Raw genomic sequence first — 25496 nt, 5'->3', positions numbered from 1 at the left:
TTTTCTGTTATATAAATCATTTTATTTACTGTGAGCTTCAGAAAGTGAAGCTACAACTTATTGTCAGCACTTTGCATTCTTGTCTATAAATTACATTAATATGTTGCAAGCACCAGCAGGCTGAAGCTGCAGCTGTACGACCAGTGCAATATTATTCCATTCCTAAGGACTACTACTCCACCAAAGGCCGAACAACACAGCAGCAACTGCCATAAGACCCTGAATTGGCTGCAAACAATGTGCACGCAGCATGGACTCTCAAGATCGCCATGATGGAAGACCATTGTGAAAAGAGGCACTTTTTGGCTTTGTCTCCGGTGGCTTCTTGAAAGGTGATGTGCTCTCTGAAAAGGTGAGGTTCTCCTTATTGAATTCCAGTGGCACTGACCCGATGTCTCCATCAAATCTGTTCTTGGTCACCTAAGGGACAAAAATTCTATTAATACACAAGAATTGCATGCAAGGGAAACCAGCTGTAATAGTATGTCAGGAAGACAAGGTGTGCAAGGACAACCGTTCAAGCAAATTCAAGGAGAGCTTTGTTCACAAAATACCAACAAGACAAAGGGTTGTGGTTGTTAGATGTCGGACTCGAATGCTTCATGATGTTTCAGGCATTAACTTGCCACAAGTCTGTGAAGAATTTCAAGCAATGCAAGTAGCAATTGGCACTGTGTGCGAATGTCTTGACTAAAGTATGTAAGTATGTGGCAAAAACAATACCCATGGCTTACCAATAAAATACTACATGTATGAATGAACAGGCTTCCCCGCATTAAGCATCAAGCAGAGTTTCCCACCATTCTGAAAAAAAAATGGCTGATTTTATCATTTTTCGCAGCATTGTGTGTTAGCAGCCAAATTCTCTTCTTTTTGGAAATATTGTGTTTCTGGACATCAGTAGGAATGACAGAATGATGGGAATGAAATCGAATTTATCATCTGAATTCTCTTTAAACGTAGAATCTGGTAACGAACAAAGGTCTATTCATGCCTTGACGTACTTGCTCCCCGTCCGCTCAAGCAAGCTAGCGTACCAAGCACTACAACTCAGGCAGCAACGCATCTGCATGCTTCTATGGTATGTCACGATGCTGGTAGCTTTTCACAAATATAACACAAGTTTTTTCCTTCAAAAATCTGCTTCAGAAAGCCCCTCACTTTAAATAGGAACCAAACTAAGAATATAGAGGGAATATGTTTCCGCTTTTCTTTGAGATACCCACAGCGAGCTCACCCACCAGACTTGTGAAATGCAAGGAAAATCCAAATTTTCGATGATGCAGGCCACTGAGGTGAAGTATACGGCACACATCGGCAAGAAATAGTTGCTATAAACATGAAAAGAAAGCAGCGCGGGTCGTTAAGAAAAAAGAAAAGGCAGTGAAAAAGCCGTGGGGAGTACAGAAGAAAAGAAAAAAATGGGGGGAGAACGGGCTCAGAACTGCGCAGCACGAAACATGAAGCAGCGAGGAAAGAAGCGGTGGCTGGCAGCTGCTGCTGTGCGAATGCGTCAAATCTCAACACACAGGAGGCTTGCCGTGAAATATAGCAGATTCTGTGCTCAATTCATGGAATTTCAAATTTTCCGCCGGAGAAAATTGGAGGGTTTAGGCATAAGAACACCACAGCAAACTGGTCACTAAGTATTCTCCCGTTCTTCTTTCGCGCTGGTTTTTTCAAACATGCATCCTTTCCAACTTGCCCAGTTCAGCATTCTTGTGAATATTACCAAGTGTTTATACTAACAGTCTTCACCACACAGCAGAGAAAAATAAAGAGAGTACAAATATAATGTACCAGCTTAAGTCATTCGCCTTGTGGACACACCTACATCAACTGTTCTTAATGTCAAAACTCTCTCCTTACTGACCTTTCAGCCTATCTTGATAGATTTCCATTACAGATGTTAACATTTAATCTAAAACTGAGAACTAAAACTCTGGACACTGGCAGTTACACTGAAGCTAAATTTCCCAAACGGATTCCTTGTAGTGCTTTACTGACAAGTGACAGTCTATATCAGGGTGGGAAGGCAGGAGGTTAGTATTTTTCATGACATTTTTAATTCCCCCCACTTGGAAATATCCTTTTGGGCGATAGTGTGATGAAATGGATTTTTTTTTTGTAAATCTACTGCAGCCCAAATGTTGGCATGTGGCTATCACATACCTAACTTAGCACAGCAGAATCCTTCTGAGCACAGCCACTTGTATAGCAGCAGCAATAAATTCAGGGAATGGGCATTATAAGGTCTTGACAAGAACAGCACAAAGGTACAGGTAGCCAAAGGACAACAAAAGAAACACTGAATTAAAAACTGAATTAACAAGCATTTGTTGCAGCACCTTTCTAGTTTTTTAGGCTCTCTTAAAAATGGCACTGTTGCATTTCGCTGGTGTCTTCTTTTTCATTTTCCATTGTGCTTGTCAAGATCTACAGTGAGATTCAAGATGGGAACATGCCAACACATGGCTCCTGTTCTGAGCAGCCTAGGTAATCTAATTCTGTCATGAGCCATATCATGTTGGACACAACAGAAACAGACTGCACAGAAACTCTGGCTGCCGAGAGGTTAGCGATTGCACTGTTCCCTTGCATGCCACCTGCTCGCTTAGCTGGGAACACAGGCTTACATGCTCTTTTTTATATTAGGACTCCAGCACGCAAGGGACTACTAACCTGCAGGTGCTTGCGACCCTGTTGAGAGTTCAGTCGCCTGTCCTGCAGGATGAGCACATTGTCTGCCTCCTGGCTGGCCTTGGCTCCACCAAAGATGGAACTTGTGCTGAGCTCCTCAGAGTCACGTTCCTGAGATGTTGGCGTAAAGTTACTTTGAGCAGCCAATACATGCTTAACAGCATTTGCCAGCACATACTCCTGATGGTTTAGATAAAAGCACGATGCCCTTCGACAAGCGTGTTTCATACCTTTCCAATATCTATCTCGCTCCTTATCGATGAATTAGCCAGCACATGCTCCTGAACAGTGCAGTTCCCTTTGACAAGCTTCTCTGAAATCTTTCTGATGTCTACTTTGGTCCTTACTGGTGAATTAGACAACCACTATCGAATAACTACAGTGACCGAAACATAGTACATGCTATGGAGTTCTTGCCAAAAAAGCGGCTGTCATAGCAGCAGTACAGAAAGCTGCTTTCTGTTCACAAATTGGTCAAAAATCATATAAACTGGCTCTTTTCGAACCATTTTCACGGGCTGTTCACAGACTCTAGCCCAGTATACAGCTGATCCCTAATATGCCAAGTTATTGCTTAAATTTAATATTCAGAACATACCCTTGAAAATTCCATACAAATGTATAGCACTACTGTTCACGTTCATAGAACTCACGTCCACTGGAACATTAGATATATCAAATGGCGCACTGTGCCCCTGCAGTGGTACTTCTAGCAGCACTTTCACGATCATTTTTTGTGTGTGCAGCCACGTTGGCTGCCAAGCCTTGGGCACCTGCTGGCGGGGCTAGTGCTGTAAAACAATGTGGCAAGGTGAACGTGAGGTGCGCTTGAGGCTATACTTTAGTCTCTTGTAATCAGTGGCGACCCTTGCCAGGCGTACTTCGCTCAGTTTGCCGTCGCGGGCATTGCGGAAACTTTAATAATAGAAAGTTTAATGACAGATTATTCTGTTTACAGTGGTAACAGGATTAGACTATTTATGATAGGCAGTGGTTATTTCCAACTTCCAAAGCATTGTTTACTACGGCTTAGATGCGAAGCAGGCTAGGCTTATCGATTCCTAGCAAAGGGGTGCTGTCATTACGCCGGTGGGTGGCACGCTGCTAGCATGGATGCAGGGAATTATTGCTTCTAGGTTACAGATATGCTTATCTACTGCCAATTTTATACACTGAATTATCAATATACAAAACTATTTTGCGATCCCCTTCGAGTTCAATATGTCTGGCATCAGCTATGTAAAACATGCAGCCAATGTTACAACTTAAAGCAAAGTGTCTGATAAAAGTGATAAGCCGACAATGAGGCTTGTTCAGCTTGCAGCATTTTTCAACTGCTTCCTTGCATCACATTCCTTAATAATCTCTGCTGAAAGCACAGACCCGCACCTTGCGTGGATGCATGACGAGAGTAACGTGGCAGTTGTGCTGGGTGGCAAAGCGTCGAAAAGCTGCGATCAGGAGGTCCTGCCTCCAGAAGCGGTCCACATTTGAGCTGTCCATGCCAACACCCATCATGAACTGCACGTTGTCCACTACCACATGCTGAATGTCATGCACATAGACAGCATGAGACATGGCCTGTAGAATAAAAAAAAAATTTGAAGAGAGTGACAGCGAGAGGTTAGAAAGACTTGAATCCTGTAAAGCAAACACAAGCCCTAGAGATAACATGCTACTAAATTATAAGCTGGAATTCTATCAAATATCTGTGCATTCCGTACCTCTGAGATCGCACAGAGACATATTAACACCCCCATGTAAATTCAAGAACATCATGAAAATAATGAGGAAGCAACTGACCACGCCCATCCCACCTTATCCAAAACTGCTGGAGTCTCATCAATTCGAACACGCTTATTCTGAGCTTCCATTATGACGTTTTGGTCCAGTCATAGTCAAGGGTACTGAAAAGATTCCAGTCAATCTTACCTCCCCATAACTTGAACAAAACTGCCCTCGCCTTAGGGCCTGAACAAGAGTAAACTGTACGTGCATGTACAACCCTCCTGTGGTCCTGTGTTAAAGCCCCACATACCGGGTGTCCCAGCTAACTTGAGCCAAGGGTTAAAAAATCACTTATTAGAGACAGGCAAGTGAAACCAGTTGCATATTGGTGGCAGCCATCTTGCGCACCACAGGCAATTTTCTGTTTTGCAAATAATTAATAATTATTAATAATTATTGACTTTAGATGACAAATTGCATTTGAAGAGTTGTCGAGCACCTTCCGAAACACCCATTCTACCATTTACGATAAGGAAATCCTCGCGTGCATCTTTTTTTCCCAGCTGCAAAGAAAGCCCTCGAAATACAAAAGAAACCACGTGATTAATGCACTTGCACGCCACGATCGTGCTGCTCTCAAGCATGGTTTGAGCAAACGAAATCGCCTGCAGCCTTTACTCGACGGCCCTGAAGCAGCAGCAGGCCGATATGTTGGCGGTGGTTTCTTGCCTGAGTCAGCCAGCGGCACACATGACAGTGCGAGTAGCCGCCGTCAACATATCGGCCTGCCGCTGCTGCAGGGTTGTCGAGTCAAGGCTGCAGAGATTTCGTTCGCTCAAACCACGCTTGAGAGCAGCACAATCGGGCGCGCAAGTGCGTCAGTCACGTGGTTTATTTTGTATTTCGCGGGCTTTCTTTGGAGCTGGGAAAAAAAGACGTACGCGAGGATTTCCTAATCGTAAATAGTGGAATGGGGGTTTCGGAAGGTGCTCAACAACTCTTCAAATGCAATTTGTCATCTAAAATCAATATTTATTAATTTAGATAATTAAGCTTAATTAAATTATTAATTATTTGTGAAACAAAAAAATTGTCTGTGGTGCTCAAGATGGCTGCCACTAATATGCCACTGGTTTCACTCGCCTGCCTCAAATAAGTGATATTTTAACCCTTGGCTCTAGTTAGCTGGGACACCCGGTATATGACCCCAAGAGCTTATCTGAAAGTTGGCTAAGAAAAAAAGCGATAACATGACAAGCAGAGTTCCTATACATAGTCCCTGAAAAATTCGTGACAATCATCGGCACATTCTGCCAAAGTCACTCAGTAAGCCAAAATCTTGTAATTTGGCTTACTAAGCACATATTGTCGGTTTAGAAAATAAACACTTATAAACACCTTCCATCCTGCTCTTATCATTCAATATGTGCTAAATATTTATTTTCAGTTATTGCATTTTCGGTTTATTGTGCTTTCAATTTTGTCTAGTCTTGTATGCAAGAATACTGCGCCGATGAATACAACACGAGGGGAGGAGTTTGATTTCGTAAGAAAACCAAGGCTTCACATGAAGCTGGCATAGTCTTCAGTGGCCTCAGTATCATTTAGGAGGCGATAGTTAAGAAATGCGCGCGAAACAACTGAGCATGGCAAAACCACCCACACATTGCCGCCGCACCCGCTTCTTGCCACTTCTCCTTCACTCAGTGCAACGAATGTTCACTGCCCTTTTTTTTTTTCCTTGCCTACTCCCCTCACTGCTCTTTTACTGCCTTCCCTTACTCAGCGGCTTGTGCTGCACTTTTTCTGGGTTTATGGCCAGCTATTCTTTCTTTTTTTTTTCCATGCGCGCCGCCCTCTTTGCCTCACGACCCCCCCCCCCCCCCCCCCGAGGCGTCTGAAAACGACTTCTCTTCGCAGCGTAACAGCCTGGCAGTGAAGCCAACTAAAAGAGCGCCATTTTTACCGCTTTTCATGTCTATCTGCCTCCGACTGCTGGCCTTGAGACCACGCCATTACGCGTCAGTGGCTCTGAGATGTCAAAGATTGCGAGCATGCCGCGACATCATCATTCCGCGGGAGAACGTCGCCATGGCCAGACGCTCTTTTCTATAACCACTTCTTTATTAGTTTTTACTATAAACGGAAAAAATGTACAGGCGAAATGGAAGGTGAAATGGGACCGCAGTTTCAATTTACTATACCTGAGTTTCCTGTAGTGCGGTTCTACTCCGATTCACCAGCGTAAACTAATAGAACCACAGCCCAGCACATTTAGCCCTGAACACAAAACAAAGCTGCAATTCTAGATGCCGATACACCACTAAAAATGTTTGTGACTCAATTTGCATGTCTTCTGCAAACAACTGAGAAGTGTGGCAGGTAGGGAAGAAACACTATCCTATTACGGTGCCAGTCTCCCTTGCTTTCAAAAGGTCCTTGTTTAACTTGCAAAGAATAAGCAAGAGCAAAGTAAAAAAGAAAAAGAAAGGCTTACATCCATCACATTTTTCATGGTCTCCTCGCCATGAAATGTCATGAAATAAAGAGGCAGAAGCTCAAATTTGTCAGCCCATGAATCAAACTCTTCCATGTTGTTTTCTAGTGAGATCCTGAAAGAGACATGAGGCATACGCATCAAATGCGAGGGCCCTTACAGTTTGGTTCCGAAAAGCTGGAAAAATAAGAAAGCAGATCATTTTCATGAATGAGCTTACTTGGAAAACTGAGTCAGCATTATCTTGGCCAATTTCTCGTTCTGAATTTCAAAGCTTCCCCAGAGGGTGTTAACCTGAAAAAATTGTCGCAAAGTGCAACAACATAGGTATAAAAGTTACATCGAATGCTCACCAGGTTATAATGACAGAGAAGCTACTTTCACCGAGAATAGAGCATCTATAAGCCGGAAAGGGCCAGAAAACATGGCTGTGCAAATACTGAAATTTTCTAATACGAATCGAATATGAATATGAATAAAGACTGGCTTCGAATATCGAATATCTGCTCAGTAAGAAAAAAAATATTCAGAAAATGATAAACAGGCAAATGTTGTTGCCTTACATTTTTTTTTTCCAAAGTAGTGTATTGTCTTTGCAAATGAAATAAAAACTAGACTGATCCAGCACTCTATAGAAATAAAGATTTGCAAATGTATACTACTTGATTAGACAGCATAACAGTATGATTCCTGTAATGTGGTCATGCAAAATGAGTAACAAAATGAAATCCATGAATTGACGACAGGCAACTGGAAATAACATGAAGGCTAGTAACACCTCATTCATTCAGATTTCAAGGAACTGGAAGAAATGCCCGGATTATTCGAAGGTCGATTTATAAAATGCCCCCCCCCCCCCCCCCTCGAAGGAAAAAAAAAAACTTGCGAAAATGCTGTGAAGCCCTGTGAGAAGACTCCAGTGCATAAACACTGAAAAGTCCGTGACAAGCGCACAGCATCACCATGCTGGAAGAAGAATGCGGACGTAAGTGAGGGGATCGCACACTGGCGTTGGAATGGCGAGGCTACCTTTAAAAAGAAAAAGAAATGAACAGCCACGCACCAGTCGGCATCCGAAAGTGGCGTGTTCAGATGACCGGCGAATGTGTGGGCCAACAGTTGTCTCCACGGGCTAGAGGCGAAGCTCAGAAACCGGAACTACATGATCAGGCCATTTTTTGGCCTGGCAACAGGGGCTCCCCTACCGTCGTCATGCGTGCCGTTAAGAGCATTTAAGAGATGCACGGGTTACAATGCACCATGCAATAGGCGGGATTTTTACACAATCGCTTGCCCTGTTGTGACTTCTTGACTCGCCCCTTCCGAAGCCTCGTGCAAAGTTCCGCGAGTGGGCTTTCCTACATAGCATAGTTGTCCAAAACGAGATTGTGGAGGTCGCACACAGAGTTTGGAGACGATAAGCCGAATGCCATGGGCATGGGTGTTAGACCCAGGAGTGGCATTAGGTATGTAAAACATTATAGATGGATCAAAAAAAAAAAACAGCACGCTTTTGAATTGCGATTGCTCGAAAGGGGTGGTCGACCATCTTTTTCACATCAGATGTCATAAGCCCACTTGCGGAATTTTGCACCCGGACAAGCCTAGTAGCGTCTGAATGTGATCAGTCCACGCGATATACATCGGGGAAGAAGGCAAAGAGGACGCACTTTTATAATTTTCCTGGCACTTTAAACTTGATTGTTCAATAATTTGACCAGATACTGCGGTTTTGCCATGGTTGAATTTATGAAAGCCGGCACAGTAACGGTTGCTGGTGAATATTCTCGATTATCCATTTCTCAAATACGAATATGAATCAAATATCAAAGTATTCTATTCGTATTCAAAATTTCGAATATTTGCACACTCGTACAAGAAAATGAAATGCAGGTATTGACACCACAGGTTATTTGCTAAAAGGAGTAGACATACACAGGGCACCCCGAGTTCGCATGTATTGCCTTTTAGTTCATCCCATCTGGGTTTCGGTGCTTTTGAGCAAAAATAATGTGGAATCAACAAACAAACTACGAAGAGGTCAAGTACTTTTTGTTGTAGAACTCTCAGGCTAGATTTACTTACAGCCAGTTATCGCGTAGTCCATAATTATTTTGATATCATTAGTTTCAATTGTGTGGCAGAAAAAAAAATACTCTATCATCAAGTTTTTCTCAGCAACGAATGTGTCTTCTGCTGCCAAACAAACGCCAATTGAACCAAAAAAGGCCAAATAATTTAAGTAAAATAATTGGATCACGCTACTCTAAGTGTCTCTCCAACCATTACTGTAAAATGTGCACCTGTGATGCTAATGCAATTACCCAATTGTACTAGAGCTGGTGGTCATAAAATGCAGAGGTAAATAAACAGTAAAGCAGCTACTTTACACTGGCTTGTAGTGCACACACCTCACAAAGGAACTCCAAAAGCTAGACGAGAAAAGCTAAAGAGCCCGAGATACACAGTGCCCTGTGTGCGTGTGTGATCCTTCAGTGTATCCCATCTGGCTTTTGAAGCCTTTATGCAAAAAAATATTCAGGACCAACTATAATCTGTTTCATACATCAGGTGCAATGCTGCAAAAGCTATGCAAGTAGTCCGCAAAAAATAAATAAAAAATAAAGAGAGGCGTATCACTCTGTGCTGGTTTCGTGTCCGTGTGATCTAAGGCAGTGCTCCGGAGAAAGCGACAGGGAACTTCGGGTGCGTAGGTTCAAATCTGCATCGAAACGTTTTTTTTTCTTTTATAGGATTTTGTAATTGGTATCACTTTAATTCATAACCTTTTGTTCAGAACAGCTTGCATACTGCACAATTCGGAGCTAAAGCTACACGTAACCATTATTTGATGGACACTGTTCATTGAGCTGCCCGAAACACGCTAAATTCAAGCGCTGTGTACACGAATCCCTGCATAAAATTACATGCTTAACTCTTCCCTCACCGCAGCTATTAAAACTGCCCATTTGAACGACGGAGCAAAATGGCCTATTCTGCACTAATCAGGCCTTCTGTAACTTTCATTTTCACCATTGTCGAGGGCATTACTACTATTTCCTGAGCCTCTCTGAAGGTACAGGGCATGTCATGGGACGATTCTGTGCCACCAGCAGAGCAACGTATCAAATTTTCTGAAAGACGGTTCGGGACCAACTTTGACACTCTATTGTAGAGTAGCGCGAAAAACTTTGCGCGAGCAGTTGAAGTTTAGATTTATTCTCAGATTATACTGATGTCATATTTTTTTTTATCAATTTTTTTTGCAATTTTTCTTTCTAAGCAATGCATGTCGTTTTTTTCTTTGTCATTAAAGACTGCTCCTTTAGCTGCACTGTTATGTACTATAAGAGAGCAAAATGTTGGAATGTATGGTGAAAAATTATTTTTACGCCACCCTCGAATGGCCTGTTTTACCGCGGTAACGAAAGGGTTAAATTTAGAAGATAGTCATGATTCATGCAGTGACAAAACATGAACTCCAGTTCTTTGGTGTCTTGCATATTGAGGCAACAGAAATGTTGATACTCCAATGACGCAATAAATAGGAGGCCAACTTTTGCAATAAAAAACTTTATTATGGATGCGCAGCTCCAATTGATGGTGTGATGGGTTGGGCCTCACAGATTACACACCACTTACAAGTCACCGAAGCTGTTCAACGCCACTTATGTCTTTGTCACTGAAATTTGAACTCGACTCATCAGAGGAAGAGTCGCACGGATCGCCGATACTGAGAACGACCAGTCTGACGTCAGTGTCCACAATCGTGTCGCGTTCCCAAGCCTCAGCCTCAACTTTCTGCACATGAACACAGCAGTTTTCCCAGTTTTCTTGGCTTACACAGGCCAGTGCTTCCGGTAGAAGAGTTGCGACCTCGGCCAAAGTGAAACCTTTCTTTCTACTCGCAATATAGCCTTTCACTTGGCTCCAAGTTTAACTGGGTTGAACTCGCAGTGGTACGGTGGTATCCCGAGTACTTCGTGGCCATGGGTAGCCGCCAAGGTGCCGATACTGTACACAATGCTTGGTGCGTTCGCCTTTTCTACAAGCTCAAGCAGTTCTGCCCTCACCATGTCCGCAGTCCAGGGTATACCCTTTTTTCTCAGCCAAAGCTGAATATCAGCTTAGCGCGTAGATGTTGCAGTGGCTTTTTCAAGTGCCACACTATGGTATGGCGCATTGGCCAGAACAACGCTGTTGGCCGGAATGTTGGGCAAAAGCTTTTCGGTAAACCACTGCTTGAAGTACATTCCATCCATCTCAGAGTGGTAGTCGGCCTTATTTCCCTTTTGGCTCTGAAGAAGTCAGCAGCTCCTTGGACAAAGCCTGTCACACTGCTTCCAGCATAAACGAGGATCAAACGGGCTGCTTTGCCTGAGGGCGCAGCCAATCCCGTCATCAGGCCTTTCAGGAAGGCATCCTGTGATGACTTTACAGTCCTGTCCTGCCAGACATGCTCCTTTGCATGCCCTCCGTTGACCCAAGTTTCATCCAGGTAGATGATGCACCTGTATGACGCAAAACAAAATAGTGGATGAGTTAATGCAGGTCATTAAACGCACCCATTGCAGCGATACGAGTCTTAATTGGCATGAATATCAATGCAAACACAGCGCAGAAGAATTTTGACCAAAAGAAATCAGTAAGAAATATTATTTAATCATTTATCTCCAATCTTTGGTCGTCAAAAATTGGAGGACACTTAACCTTCGCCTTGAAGAGTGGAACGCGACAGCATGTTGCAGCGTTGCCAGGAAGTCCATGGAATGCCACTGCCCGTTCGGCGTGACGCCTTGCCCCTTGGAAACAACTTTGAACGCATTTTTCTTTTTTTTTCAATTTTTTAGTTAATTAGTTGATCAATTAAATTTCTTAAATACCATCAAGCATTGACATCTTCATTCTGAGCATTTCGACACCTTTGAACCCCCTTTTCATTTTTCCATATCTTTATTTAATCACTCAATCAGTTAAATACAATGATTTCATTAACTCATCATCACCTATCACACACCAATCAATCATCAATCACTAGAATCACAAGTTACCATGATAAGATTTTTTCTACACAGCCCCCGATTATTTTCGACATGCGGTAACTACTACTACGCCGATGGCTTTTCAACCGAACGAGCTGTACATGCTGTCACGTAATAATATGCTGACTCACAAACTCCTATTATCAACGTATAAAGTGCGTTGGGTCGCTCAGAGAAAATCGAGAAAAACTAAAATTCGCAGCAGTGGTACCGATAGTTCCACCTTATGAACGAGCGCTGGGATTCATTTCTACGATGACGGCGAGATGGCACTACCCATACTGATATTGTGACCAATGCACACCAGTGCAAATTTCAGTCGCAGACGGAAATTTGACGATTAATTCTGACCGATTCAGGCAGGTACCCCACCCAAACATACCATAATGTATAACTGGCTGCCAAATGCCACCTCTGTGCGAACTTTCAGCCACAACAACGCATGGTTAAGCCATTTTTTTCCCGGTGCACTCAACATTACCAGCTCTACCAGTACCAGCATGCCACTACCAGTATTACCAGCTCTTGCAGGACTGATATTACGATTATGAAGTTGTAAAAGCTAACATCAAGCAAGATAAGCCAATCAAAACGTGCTGTGTGAGAAAAAGATGCAAAGCACAGTTCCTACCTGCCCTGTTTATGGAATTCAACCGCAGGTACCTGCGACATCAAGCAATGATGTCAGTGCACTTGATTAGAGCGAGATTCCGTTTTCTCTTCTCAAACGTGAACCCAATGTCCATCAACAACCTCCTCCACAAGGTAGTTTTCTTGAAGTCGGGTAGGGCGCCGTCTTCGTTGAGAGACTTTTGCGCACTGTGCAGCATCGGGATCTCCTTCTTCGTGTATGTGCCACGTACATTCAGGCGAATGGCGTGGACCATAAAGCTGTCATGCTTCACCATTCGCATGCTTCATATCTTCACGTCGCAAGGTCTTCGCTTCGGAGACGCCGAAGGCTCACGCAGATGCTCCGCATTGTATTTGCCGATGGTACGGCAAGATACTCCTGTATCCTCGCTCACTACATTCAGAATATCCCAGACAGATTTCCCCGGGAAAGGAACTCTATTATGGGTGTACACATTTGCAATTACTTGCTTAGCATGCCTGGACATCTTCGATGTAAGAACCTTCGAAAAAATTCGTACAGGAGAGGTGGCCGAGGTCGCTGCATTCTCAAAAACTGGTGCGAACTGGGAGAGCACGGCTGACAGCGTAGGGTTTATGGCTGGCAGGGTTGCGGGGCAGCGAAAACGCGACATGAACAAAAACGACAAACAAAAGATACAAATTCACAGATTTAGATACTTTTGCCAGAAAAAAAGGCGTATTTTATCAAGCCAATGACAAATGTATTATGTATCAAGCCTTCAGAGAAAGAATACACTACTTATCGCTCGCCACCAGCAATGCACTATTTTGTATTGCAGACGCAGGCAGCATAAACAAGAGCTGTAGCATAGACAGCATTACACCTGATGTATGAAACAGAGTATTGACTGACAGTAGGTTTAAATCACTTTTATCGAAATGCTCACCAAAGCTGATAAATTCTATGACAGACTGTGTGCGCTAAACTGTGTGAGCCAAAACGCACCTCACATCTCAGTGCACGTTAGAGAACCCCAGGTGGTAGAAATATTTGGAGCCCTTCACTACGGCGCCCCTCATAGCCCGAGTCGCTTTGGGACGTTAAACCCCCATAAACCATAAACCAATCAACAGACAAAAATGACATGTCCTTGACATTCAGACAAAAACATCAAAAAGGCAGCCTTGTATGATAATGAAACTGTACTTTAGCCGTACTGAATGTAATGATTACGCAGTTACAACATTTGTAATGTGTAATGATCTATCTAAAAAAATGGTTTAGCTGATCCTCACCTCTGCAAAAAGTTCACTACAATAGAGCCCCATTGTGACATTTTTCATGGGACCGCGAAAAAAAAAGTGTAACAGCCGAGAAACTGTAGTAGCCGAATACAGTGTGCGTAAAAATGCACATGGTTGTCTGCCGCTTTTTTTTTTTAATTAGCGCGAGATGCTTCTATGAAATTTACAAGGTTCTGCAGCTCTTGCAATCATTTTGCATGCGTAGAATGTCCACAACGCCCAGCCATGGCTTTCCATATGCCTTATCAGCTGTCTATGGGTGGCAAAGAAAAAGTATGCATGCAGCGAGCTAAGTTACAGCGTGCGTGCACTGCTTTCACAGAGGCAGCTTTAGTCCTACACAGTCCTCACCTATTTGAATCTATAAATGGTGTTTTTTAGCTACACAAACAAAGCGGATGACAGAAGCAAAAGCCTCAGAGCCGATCCGTGCAACTGTGTCTGGCACAACGCTGCCTGTGTGGCATCTGCCATGCAGAGTTTCATTCTCATGCCTTGGGTTGTTTGTGCTCGTGGTGTGATAGCAATAGAAATGCACTAACGGTCACAACAAAATTCGTGCCGCCTGTAAGCCTGCATGGCACTGGCGTGGCCGCAGCACTCCGAAGGCCACTGAATACGGCATTCAAGCGCCGATGAAGTGCAGAGTTCCGCTTGGGCCGGTGTGCCATCGCCATTCTGCATGCGCTCAACGCAGGTTGTCAAAATGCCGGCACGCGATAAAACACTATTGCGAGATAACGATCGCAGCATACCATGTAGGAATGTTGCCACAATTTTAAATTCCCCGAATGGAGAACAAAGAAACTGCAATATTCCACGGGAAGCCTGCAGCGTGTTAACACACGTGGTCTTTCGTGCAGTAGCGGGAGCTACATTACGGCAGCCGCTTCGCCTCTTCAGCATGGTCACACTTTCGCCGTTGTTGCACCTCGGCCGTAATCGCACCGCTCGGCGCGCCATCTGGCATGACGTCACTCCGCCATTGAGCTCGTGTGGAGTAGAAGCCGCTTGCCTCACTAATTGTGCGCATGCGTAATAGAGGGAGAGGGGCTGTCGCAGTGTGTATATATACATACGGTTCGGCGTAGCGGGAGGCGAGCCGCAGCGTTCGTTCGGCGTCGCGTCAGCGCCTCGTCTACCGGCGTCATCGCGCAGAGCCCGCAGGTGGGGGTGACCAAACACAGAGGGCATACGAACTGGCGTCTCCAGACGAGGGTGGGGAGACATCGTCGGTAAAGCCCCTCAATTATCCACTGGCCGTAGCTACCGTAAAAACCGGACTATAGGTCGACCCCCCAACTAACCAATTCTAAAAATGAAAAAAAAAAATCTTTTTCAATTAAAAATGTACCCAAAGACACCCTTACCTTGAAACAAATGCGACTCGACAGGTTGCACAATAGTGACAGTATTTATTTTTATTTAAATGCTGCTCGTATGTACAAACGACCAATTTTTTAACAGCATCGCGCACCCATCGACCCGAGTGTTTGTTTCTGGCGCACAGAAGTACGACGCCGTAGAGCAAAGTCCTTCCTCTTCATGAATCGCCACACCCAGGATGGCGAACCCTTGAATTGCGCCCTAGTGAGTCTAGATGCACGTGCGACCTCTACCACTTACACGCGGATGCATTTGGGAGTCACAGGCAGCGATCTTGTACGCAGCGAACCTTTCCTTCCAATTCTGAATTTGCTGCGGTCAGCCCATGAAATGATGTTTTCTTCTGGCTGCTGTAAGTTGTAATACGCAGCTTCTGCCTCCGCCAGTACTGAATGCTCTTTTCGGATACTCCAAATTCGTGCTGTGCCGCCAGGTTGCCGTGAGCTTCCGCGTACTCAATCGCGTTTTTCTTGAAGGCGACAGTGAACTGCCGCCGGCTTCCGCTCATTTTGAAACAAAATGTGAAAAAGCAGCCTTTAACCAAACAACGGAAACGCAAAATGGCAGTGCGACAACGCGCATTCGTGCGCACTGCTGCTGATGGCGATGGTGATGGAGGCTGTTGACTTCAGCCGCCCATTGCTGCAAGACTTCCGTAGTTTTTCCACCAATGACTGGCATATAAGACGGGGGTCGACTTTTCGCCATGTTTTATTTTTTGAAAAAAGTTCGACCTATATTCCGGTTTTTACGGTAATCGTCCCATTGAGCGGCGAGAGGAACCTTATGCGGCGGCAAGGGGGCCAATAGCAAGGGTACAGAAGGGGCGCTGCTGCCTTTGCAGAAACGGGCCGCAGCCCTCTCTACTCAGTCAGTAAAGTCTCAATACTTTACTGACCACCAAAGAGTATTCATTGGGATAAATAAAGTTGCAACCATTGCTTAACCATAAGTCTTTCCCCAAGCACAGGCAGAGATTAGCCAAGTAAATCATCAGTAGCATTACATCACTTAACCACAGCGAAGCCTAAGCGTAATCATGGCCTGTAGCATTTGCTACCTGCCAGGTTTAACCAGGGCTAAACCACAGCAAATTTTTGTTTTGTGCTGCAGTTCTGTGCACATCCAATTCTTTTTTTCCCCCTTCCCTACAGGATCCTCATGGCTCTTTCACCATCTTCTCTCCATCACCAACGGCCTGCGCCGCCTTCTTTCTCCGTATGCAGCAATTCTTTCTCGCAACTGCATGACACGTGCTTTACATCGATGACCAGGGTCGTCAAAGGTGGCTTTTCCTCGTATTTCACAAGCCTAGTGGCTGAGCTTGCTGTGGGTACATCGAAGAACAGAGGAACAAATTACAGAAAATTAATACGATTGATGCGGGAGAGTATGCATTAGCATTAATGCAAAAGGTCGCATTTGTTAATGCACACGAGGCTCCTTGCGGAACATTGAAGATTCTCTGTTCTCAATTGGTGTAATTCAAAATTTTCTGCCGCAGAAAATTATGGGCATTAAGCATGGCTGCCTATGGAAGTTAGGACAGGAGCGGCTCATGAAAATGTAGCACCCAGGAAAACGGAGTATCCAGGAACGCAACAGCAGGGCTCTACTGTTTAAACTGCAAAAAAATGAAGTGGAAAGAAATATGCATACCCCCTGCATGCAAAGGTCCAGGGAATACTCGCACATAAACGTGGTCTTGCCCGAACCAGTGGGACCCGTAAACACCGTCAACTCCCCTGTCCGAAAACCCTTGAGCAGTCGTACAAGCCCAGGAAACCTGAAAGCAAAGCACAGACTGCATCGAAAATGCTTCGTAGCCTAGCAGGTCCATCTGTTAGTTAATTGATATTAATTACTTAATCTGGCAGACAAAAAAAAAATACTTGTTCTAATGAGTGGCCAACAAAATGCTTTGAGTAGCATCCTCCTGTAGTGCACCACATAACTTGTTTATTTTTGACCCTCTACAAGTTACAATGAGCACCCTGTATAACTCAGCAGTGCATAAACATGTTGTAGTTACTGAATGATTGCAGTTAAGTTTGATCACGCTGGATTCTTCAATATGCACCAAATCGCCCAAAAATGAGCACTTCTGTACTTTGCTTGAGTTGAAATGTTGCCAGCGACTCAAGGCTCAGTAGCAGAACAATTACAGCCAGCAAACTGCATTGGAACATTTGAAACAGAAAACAGGAATTACCACCCGAAAATTACCGCCCGAAAACAAAAAAGCTAACAGAAAGAATGGCTAATTGCAAAACATTCAATCAGTTGATCAGTGTCATGTCACTGTGCACAGGCTCTAGTGACTGACCTTTGCCAGCGAACGCCCACAAACGTGTCCATGTTCTGTAGAAGGTCGGCCACTGCTGCCCTTAGGCTGTGGAACGTGGTGATGGCACGATGGCTCACTGGCTGGCACCTCTTCAGCACATCTGGAAGCTGGCTTCGAGGCTTGGCCTGCAGTGCCGCCAGTGGGTAGCCCTCCTTGGGCCTAAAGGGAAAAAGATTGCCCTTGACATTTCACTGTAGCTGTAGAAATGTTAAAAGCATTTTTTGACTGCTCATAAACTATAAACTATTCCATCTCATGGTTAAAGGGACACTGAAGCAGTTTTGATCGAGAACGGAGTCTTTGTAGCCTACAAAAAAAAAAAGAAATGTACATATATGCAGGTGCCGTTGCCATCTATAGTGTTCACAAACAAACTGCAATGATAATGATACTGATTTCCACACACCAATCTGTGACACTAGGCCACACTGCCTTGACTTTCAAAGAGTGATCACGGAATCTTTTTCAGTTTCGATGACAAGCATTTGAATCAACGGGCGAGAAAAAGGTATTTAATTTTTTTAAATCCAATTTTCTCACCAATAAATGCGGCTTTTGCTGCCAAAACAATACCAACATAACCACAAAGAAAAAAATATTCAATTTTGCAAAGAATGAAAATTGTATGAAGTTGTCCTTTGCATTATAGTAACTGAAGCACGTAGAGCATGGGCTAGCACAAGTGACAATGGCCATGTAAATTTGAAAAACAATTTTTGTATACTCCATAACAGTTAAATTTCAGCTCAAGCATTCAGTTCTCATTACACTTTGTGCAAAATGGCTGGCACGCGACCACATGAAACAAGTTACATTACTGGGCCAATTTCACACAACATTTCAAGGTAATGTCACAGCACACGCTGCCTAAAACTCTCCGGACACACCCCAAATTTTAAACCTTCACACATTTCCACTGGTTGAAGTGACCTGTTAAGAATCAACCTATGATCTGGAGCTGAAGGTGCTCCTACAATGTCAGACAAACAAGAGCAAGCAGCACAAACCTGATGTAGTAGCATCTTTTTTCACCCAGCTTCCTTGCAAAGACCTTGACAGACTCCCAGTCTTGAAGGCGGTTGCCAAACCACAGGGTGATTTTGTCAAACTGCTCAAACAAGGGTAGCACCTGCATTTTTGTTACAAAAAAGGGGTGAACAACTGAAGGCGAAAAACTGAAAGTTAGTTTTTGAGGAAAGGAAATGGTGCAGTAATTGTCCCACGTCTCAGTGGACACCTGAACCACATAGCAAGGGAAGGAATAAAGGAGGGAGTGAAAGAAGAAAGGAAAAAAGAGGTGCCACAGTGAATATTTTCTACCACCTGGGAATCTTTAGCATGTACTGACATCGCACAGCACACGGGCTCGTTTAGCGGTTCGCCTCATCGAAATGCGGCCGCCGCAGCCGAGTTCGAACCCGGGAACAAAGTGGTCTCTGTGAAACAAATGCTAGTAAAAGCAAAAGGAACAAGACAAACCTCTAGAGGCAGGTTTGAGGTTCCGGACAGGAGAGTGGCCACAGGCAGGTTGGTCTCCTGGACAATAGCCAGGGCGTCTTTTTCAGTAGCAGTCAGGATGAGCTCCTGATGGCCCCTCTTGATCCTATGCCAGCCGAAGACGCCAACTACTGATGACCTGCGTGATGCATGGCGGGGGTGAAAAAAGGTGATGATGACTTAGGACTCAAGTACAACATCTAGCTATGGCGAAACAAGCAAACTTATCCAGCAAACATGTCTTCATAGATGAATGGCAGTTTAACTAAAAATGGGAGAATCAGACTGAAATGCACCGGGCATGATTACACAATGCCAGTCCACCAATGTCCATCGCTATATATGTAAATGCTGAACTGTGAACTACCACAGTTCAAACTGGATATATCAAACACCAATACATGGAATCGCTAACACTGAACAGTGAAAACAGTGAAACTCCCACACAAAAGTATAACACGCTTTTTGCATTTATTGAACTCCCGTTGTGCAAAACATGCGATATGGCTTATGAGGGTTTAGCGTCCCAAAGTGAATCAGGCTATAAGGGATGCCGTAGTAAAGGTCTCCGGAAATTTCGACCATCTGGGGTTCTTTAACGTGCACTGACATCGCATGGTACACAGGCCTCTAGAATTTCACCTCCATCGAAATTCAAAACATGCGATATATCAAATGGCATGCCACAACTCCGCAAATGGCATTTCTCCTAAGGGCGCTCCTGTGACCACTCTTCATACACAGAGCTGGGCTACACGGCCTTAGACACTAGCCTTGGGTACGCCAGACCCAAGGTGTCCGAGGCCGTGTAGCCAACCTAGCTTTCATCTCGCCTGCTTTCGGTGCCGAAGGTGTTGCAGAAATTTCAAATTTACCTCAGTTTTATTCAGAGGTTATTCTGCTCACAGCGCACTGGTAACAGGGTTCTGTTGTGATAGGCAAAGACTAGTTCCAAAGCACTGCCCAAAACGGCTTCAGCAGGATAGGCTAGCGACACACATGGAGAGTGGCACAGTGCTAGCAAACTGGCGGGCGGTATGTCAGTTCAAGACATGCACAACCAGCATTGGTGCATTGTGTTCCTGTGTCTAGGGTGCAGGTAAGCTTATTTATTGCCATACTTTGTACACAGATTTACCAATATATCAAACTATTTGCGATCCCTTTCAAGTTTGATATATCCAGTATCAACAGGACCAGGTGTTCTAAGTACTCTTTATTCTAAACTTCAATTAAAGAAATAACAGTCCCTCCCTAATACGGCATTTAATTTAGTACTTGCTGCCTCACTTCTACCATTTCTGTAAAACGTTCGGAGGGGGGGGGGGGGGGGGGGGCAAGCAAAAGGCACTGTAGTGTCAAATAAGTTCCCTAGTGAAAAAGGGCTGGATGGAGTATAAAATTTTTATTTATTTATTTATTCAAGGTACCTACAGCGCCCTGAAACGCATTATTGTAGGAGGGTTAAGTACGTTAACGGTAAGAATAGAAAGAATTCAATACAGCAAAATAGAACAAAACAAAAAAATTAACAGAAAAAAGTTAAGAACTAAATATAAAGACAACAGCATTCTAATACACCTGATACGCAGAACCAACACTGAGAACAGCAAATATCAGATTATTACATTTTCAATGACGGCCTGGAAATTCCCGCTTTCAAATATTTCATTAGGCAGGAGGTTCCAGTCATTTATTGTTTTGCAAAAAAAGGAATATTTAAATGTATTAGCCATCAAGAACCCCAAGACTTCTCTTGATGCTGCCCCTGCACGTTGCAGCTGTGCACATGAATGACCCTCTAACGTTCTATAACACAACAGTGATTACCCCTGAATGAGCACTTAGATGTTCATGCGATAAAGATATTGTATATTAATCTCACTGACTGCAATAATATACATACATAAGCTTGCCAAGGTAAAATAAAAATTATAATATCATGGAAGTCTCTAAATCATTACCTAGGAAAGACATTCGTTGCTTCATGGTCCCCCGTTACCTCAATGGATTTGAGGGCAACGAGTTTCTTGCTTGGTCCATAAATGGGAAACAAAATGCTGGACTCATCTTCTGACAGGCGGACATCCATTGCCTTCATGGTAACCGGGTGTATCCTCTGTGCCAACAAGCAAATACAGTGCAATTTAAATCTCGTTGGCATGGCATGCCACGCTATGGCATACTATAATGAGTGGTTTAAAGTCCTAAAGTTGCATGGGGCTACGAGAGATGGCACAGCGAAGGGCTCTAGATTGGTTTGAAGCACGTGGCCTTTTTAAATTAAAAGTAGAAATTAATCCTTAACACCAGAATTCCAAAATGGCTAGCGTTAAGACAGATGAATGCTATATATCCATATTTTGAATTTTTTTTGCCATATGTGTGATACACTGTCCTTCTTATTAGCATCCTTCATTAGGCTTTTTTTTTTAACTTTTGGTGTAATATCCAATAAACCTTTCTTCAGAAACTTTTGTTATCAGAAGAGCATTTAATCATATACATTTCAGTATGCTGAATTAAGAACTAACAAGCTTTTTGTGGGAGAAAGAAAGGGTTATCTTTTTAGACCTTTGAAAGAATAAAGACACAAAAAATTGTATTAGTTACGAGTGTCTGGACACTTGACCCAATATTGACAATACAGCCAAGATTCTATGGCAGTCTACTGAAAAACGCTGTGTATTACCGGTGCCAAAAGTTCATGAAACATGGAAGTCACAACAAACTGAACTGTCATGGTATGGACAAGCGAGCATTACTTTCAAAACACAAGTCTGCATTGCTGTGTGAACTTAAAGCAAATTTACATCTCAGTACCCAGTTCCACACATACACACAGGCATGCACAGAGGCTGGTATGCAGGCAGCCACATTCATGTTCTCAAGCATAGCCATTCGTCTGCACTTGTGTTCCTGCCTGATGTTTGGTACTTCGACCAGACGCACACTGTTTCCATCCATCGTGTAGACACTGCTACTTGCAAGCCATGCTGAGCAAATGAGCTCACCTGGAGGCCAAACCTGCTAATGACTTGTTGCAAGAGTGATGATTCAGCATCTGCCAGCCGTGTGGAAGAATCATACAGGGACTGCACATCCTTGATTTCTTGCTCATTAGGGAAGACAGCAGACCCAACGCTCAGTTTTTCCCTGAGGAGAGAACAAAGCAGCCAGCCATACTGAATGAAAACTTCAAACAAAGAACGTCGATCTGAAGCTCTCCCCATCACCACCCCCCAAAAAAAGAATTTATGAAAAAAAAGGCGTGCATTTTAGCTTTATCTCAAGGTTCTCAGAATTGTTAAAATTCACTAAGCTACTTTAAATAACTTCTTTCATTTCAGTAGTTCTTGTGACAACAAAACTATAAAACTAATAGTAACATGTCTGCATATAGCGCACTTGTCTTGCTTCACATAAAATGCACGACTTCCTACTGCATTATTCTTTTTTGCAAAACAAAACTAGTCTGACAGGCACTTATGCAAGAATGAACAACTACTCCACAAAGCCTGTGAAACTATCTGCCACTTCTACCAACCTGAGCTCTGCCATCTCTTCGATTGCAAAATAATCTTGAAGATTCCGCCAGCTGGTCACAACATGGCAGTTATAGCATATGAACAGACCTAAACAGGTAAAAAAAGAGGAGTGTTTTACCTTTGGCACACAGAAAATGCAATAAACAATAGACAAAGTGACATGCTCCCCATAAGCAATGGCCATCTATTTTACCTGTTATAACGTTGATGAATGCCATTGCTGGAGCAGTCTTATGAGTGTCAGCACAAGAAGGATCATGCTGACAAATGGGGCAGAGGACCTTGAGACATGTGTAGCCCTCTTCGAACCCAACAGAATTCTCCCTGAGGACCTTTTTGATTTTTGACACAGTGACGGGAGCAATATCAGTTGCATTAAGCACTGTTGCCATGGTCCGCCTTTGCATGAGGGCGTTTGGAAGTGCCAGAGAATGCCTTTGCATACCTGGAATTGACAGGAGGTGATAAGGTTATGAACAACACTCGCTAACATAAACATTTTGAGGCTGGCTATCCACCTTTTTTTCACATGTGGCATCCTCTTGTGATCACATGATAATTCTGCTATATACATAACTGGTTGAAAACAAACAAAAATGAACACTGCGCAAGAACACTGAAAACAAATGCACACGGAAAGATCACTGGCATAATGGGAAAAATTGCTTCTCAGCAATAATGCTCACACCATGAAGTATTTGTAGCATGGAGCAACTGCTTCAGAATGATGCATGAATAATAAGACAAAAAACATAAAATGCATCCAAACAGTAAAAGAAAAAGAAGAAAATGGTGCCACCAGATGCATCTGGCCCAACCACTGCAGCAATTTCTTAGTTCGCATGCCACGGATTTGACCAATCTGGCGAAAATAATAAATCAATTCGTTCAATTTTGAGTTTCTCAAATAGAATCCCAACCTTCTCCACCAGATAAACAGCAATGAGCTTGATTATTTGACTGCATTACATGCTTAATAGGAAAGCACATATTTAGACATGCAATTTTAGAGCTTTCACCCTGGAGAGTGTGCCGAAAGATGCCACTCGTTTTTTGTGAATTGTGCGAAGCACACCAAGTTGACTGCTTTTGCCTACAGAAACTAATTTGAAGTATGTGTAAGTAAGTCTGCCTTAAATTATTTGTAACAGGTGGTATAAATACTGATTGTCTTTGGCAGGAATCACAAAGTATGCAGCACGGATGCTCGAAAGTGGCACAGGTTGTCCTCTGTTCCACAGACTGCTGCAAGATATATCGCTCAAAGAAACAAGGAAAAAAAAACGGGAGCAGCAAAGGAATTTAAGTTTGAGATGTTATGACTTCTACGAAAATAGGCGGTAGATTTCATTTATTATGTGTAAGAAACTTATGTGTTCATTTGGGGCACAAAAAAACTCCCCAGGGCATGGTTGGTGAAGGAAAAAGAAAACTCCCCAGCAACAATGTCAATTCTTTTCAATGTCTTGGAGTCTTATTTGCTCAATTTCTGTGACCAACAACTTATTTCATTTCGGTCACCACAATAGCCAACAGAAAACAAAAATGGAAAGGCGGATAATTTTTGCATACAAAAATGTGTCTGAATACGACTGGAAATTGTCTTACCATGCAGCTGTTTCATAATGTAGTTGTAGCGTACATAAGACAAGCCAGAGACACTAGAAGTCAAGCCTGCCACATCGGCTGCTCCGGTGTCAGGACACCTTGTCAAAAGGTAGGAATACCGCATTAACTTGCCAGCCATATCTCAGCATCCCTGTCAGATATACTTCCGACACCAAAGTTTGCTTTCGAAGAAAAAAAGAAGGGACAGGAAAGAAGCACCAATTAAAAATGAGCACAGGTACACACAGGCCTCAGTACTGAAACAAAACTGCAACTTAGCACAGCTGATGCATCTTCACGAGGTATTTAGTAATATCTGCTGAAATGAGCAATGACAACATCCAAGAGTGAAATTTCCTGTGTGGCTATACCATGCAAAATCAAGTGAGAAGTTTTTAATAAAAATTTTAACCTGCATTAGATTTTTATTCATTTCATAAACGATCCTTTTCACGGCCTCAGCCACTACAGGGAGAGTGAGAATTTTACTAAGTTTGCAGATGATAGTGCTTCGATGTATGGATTGTAGGAACAGCAGCACCCCCCTCCCCAATTGAGGACAGGAAGGGCGTCCGCGCAGTCTTTGTACGCACGTGCTTCATATAGAGCTTTTTTTTTTTATCCTGATAATTTCTATCAAGTAGTTTGAATTCCTGATTACAAGTAAAGCGCCAGGCAGGTGCTGGCGGAGTAAAATATTTTTTATAAGAAAAGATATCGCTAAGCGTTCACAAGCAGCACATAGTGCAATATGCAACTGACGGCGTACTCAGTAAAGAAGCACATCATCTGCTCCAAGTCGTTCTTGACAAAAAAATATATTTATATGGGCAGCTCTCAAATGGTAGCAGCGCGACCATTGTATCACTAGCTTTCGAATTCTCATCTCCTGCTCATCTGATCATTCGGGATTCACTTGCAAAGATGTAATTCCTCACGTAAAAAGGCAATGCAAGCGTTACGGGTACATACCTTCTAGGCGATGAGCGCCAAATTCAGTGTAAACAAAGCAGCAGAAAGGCGGTTCTCGCTCCAATAACCGTTTTTAAAGACGCCACTTTACCTGAACAATCAAAGATCACAAACTTCCATCCGCACTAATGCGTAAACTCGCTTTACGCCGTTCAATTAATCCGCGATGCCGAAAAGCGCGCGGCGAGGCACGCGCGCCCCGATTGATGCAACCCCAACGTGCCGAAACAAGCTCGCGATCGGTCAATGCACGCCATGTGCTCTCGAGT

The 25496-nt window shown here is 43.5% G+C and overlaps 1 protein-coding gene across 2 annotated transcripts; it reads right to left on the bottom strand.

Annotated features, from left to right (window-relative positions):
* Positions 1-25477, bottom strand: mtDNA-helicase (mitochondrial DNA helicase). 2 transcript variants are annotated; one of them, XM_077661848.1, is made up of 15 exons: positions 25228-25477; positions 24256-24437; positions 22841-23092; positions 22647-22734; positions 22114-22255; positions 21064-21218; positions 19082-19238; positions 18610-18731; positions 17582-17761; positions 16915-17041; positions 7146-7219; positions 6926-7040; positions 4090-4281; positions 2683-2811; positions 1-420 (listed from the first exon to the last, which is right to left on the bottom strand). In XM_077661848.1, exons 2-15 carry the CDS (start codon positions 24392-24394, stop codon positions 259-261), a joined length of 2034 nt encoding a protein of 677 aa, XP_077517974.1. In that variant the 5' UTR covers positions 24395-24437; positions 25228-25477; the 3' UTR covers positions 1-258. The 2 variants fall into 2 exon arrangements, with proteins under 2 accessions (XP_077517974.1, XP_077517975.1); XM_077661849.1 differs by having other exon boundaries at positions 24256-24353; positions 25228-25352.
* Positions 25478-25496: the final 19 nt, after the last annotated feature.

The sequence above is a fragment of the Amblyomma americanum genome, chromosome 4, assembly GCF_052857255.1.
Source record: "Amblyomma americanum isolate KBUSLIRL-KWMA chromosome 4, ASM5285725v1, whole genome shotgun sequence".
Lineage (NCBI taxonomy): Eukaryota > Metazoa > Arthropoda > Arachnida > Ixodida > Ixodidae > Amblyomma > Amblyomma americanum.
The sequence above is the reverse complement of the archived record's forward strand: the minus strand, read 5'-3'. Positions and strand labels throughout refer to the sequence as shown.

Excerpts from the sequence above, each read along its gene's own strand:
- mtDNA-helicase (XM_077661848.1), bottom strand. The coding sequence starts at position 24,394 with ATGGCTGGCAAGTTAATGCGGTATTCCTACCTTTTGACAAGGTGTCCT. Across the intron at positions 22,256-22,646 it reads GAAGAGATGGCAGAGCTCAG|GGAAAAACTGAGCGTTGGGT; the intron begins GTTGGTAGAAGT and ends TTCTCTCCTCAG. Across the intron at positions 7,220-16,914 it reads TGGACCTTTGCATGCAGGGG|GTTAACACCCTCTGGGGAAG; the intron begins GTATGCATATTT and ends CAATTTTTTCAG.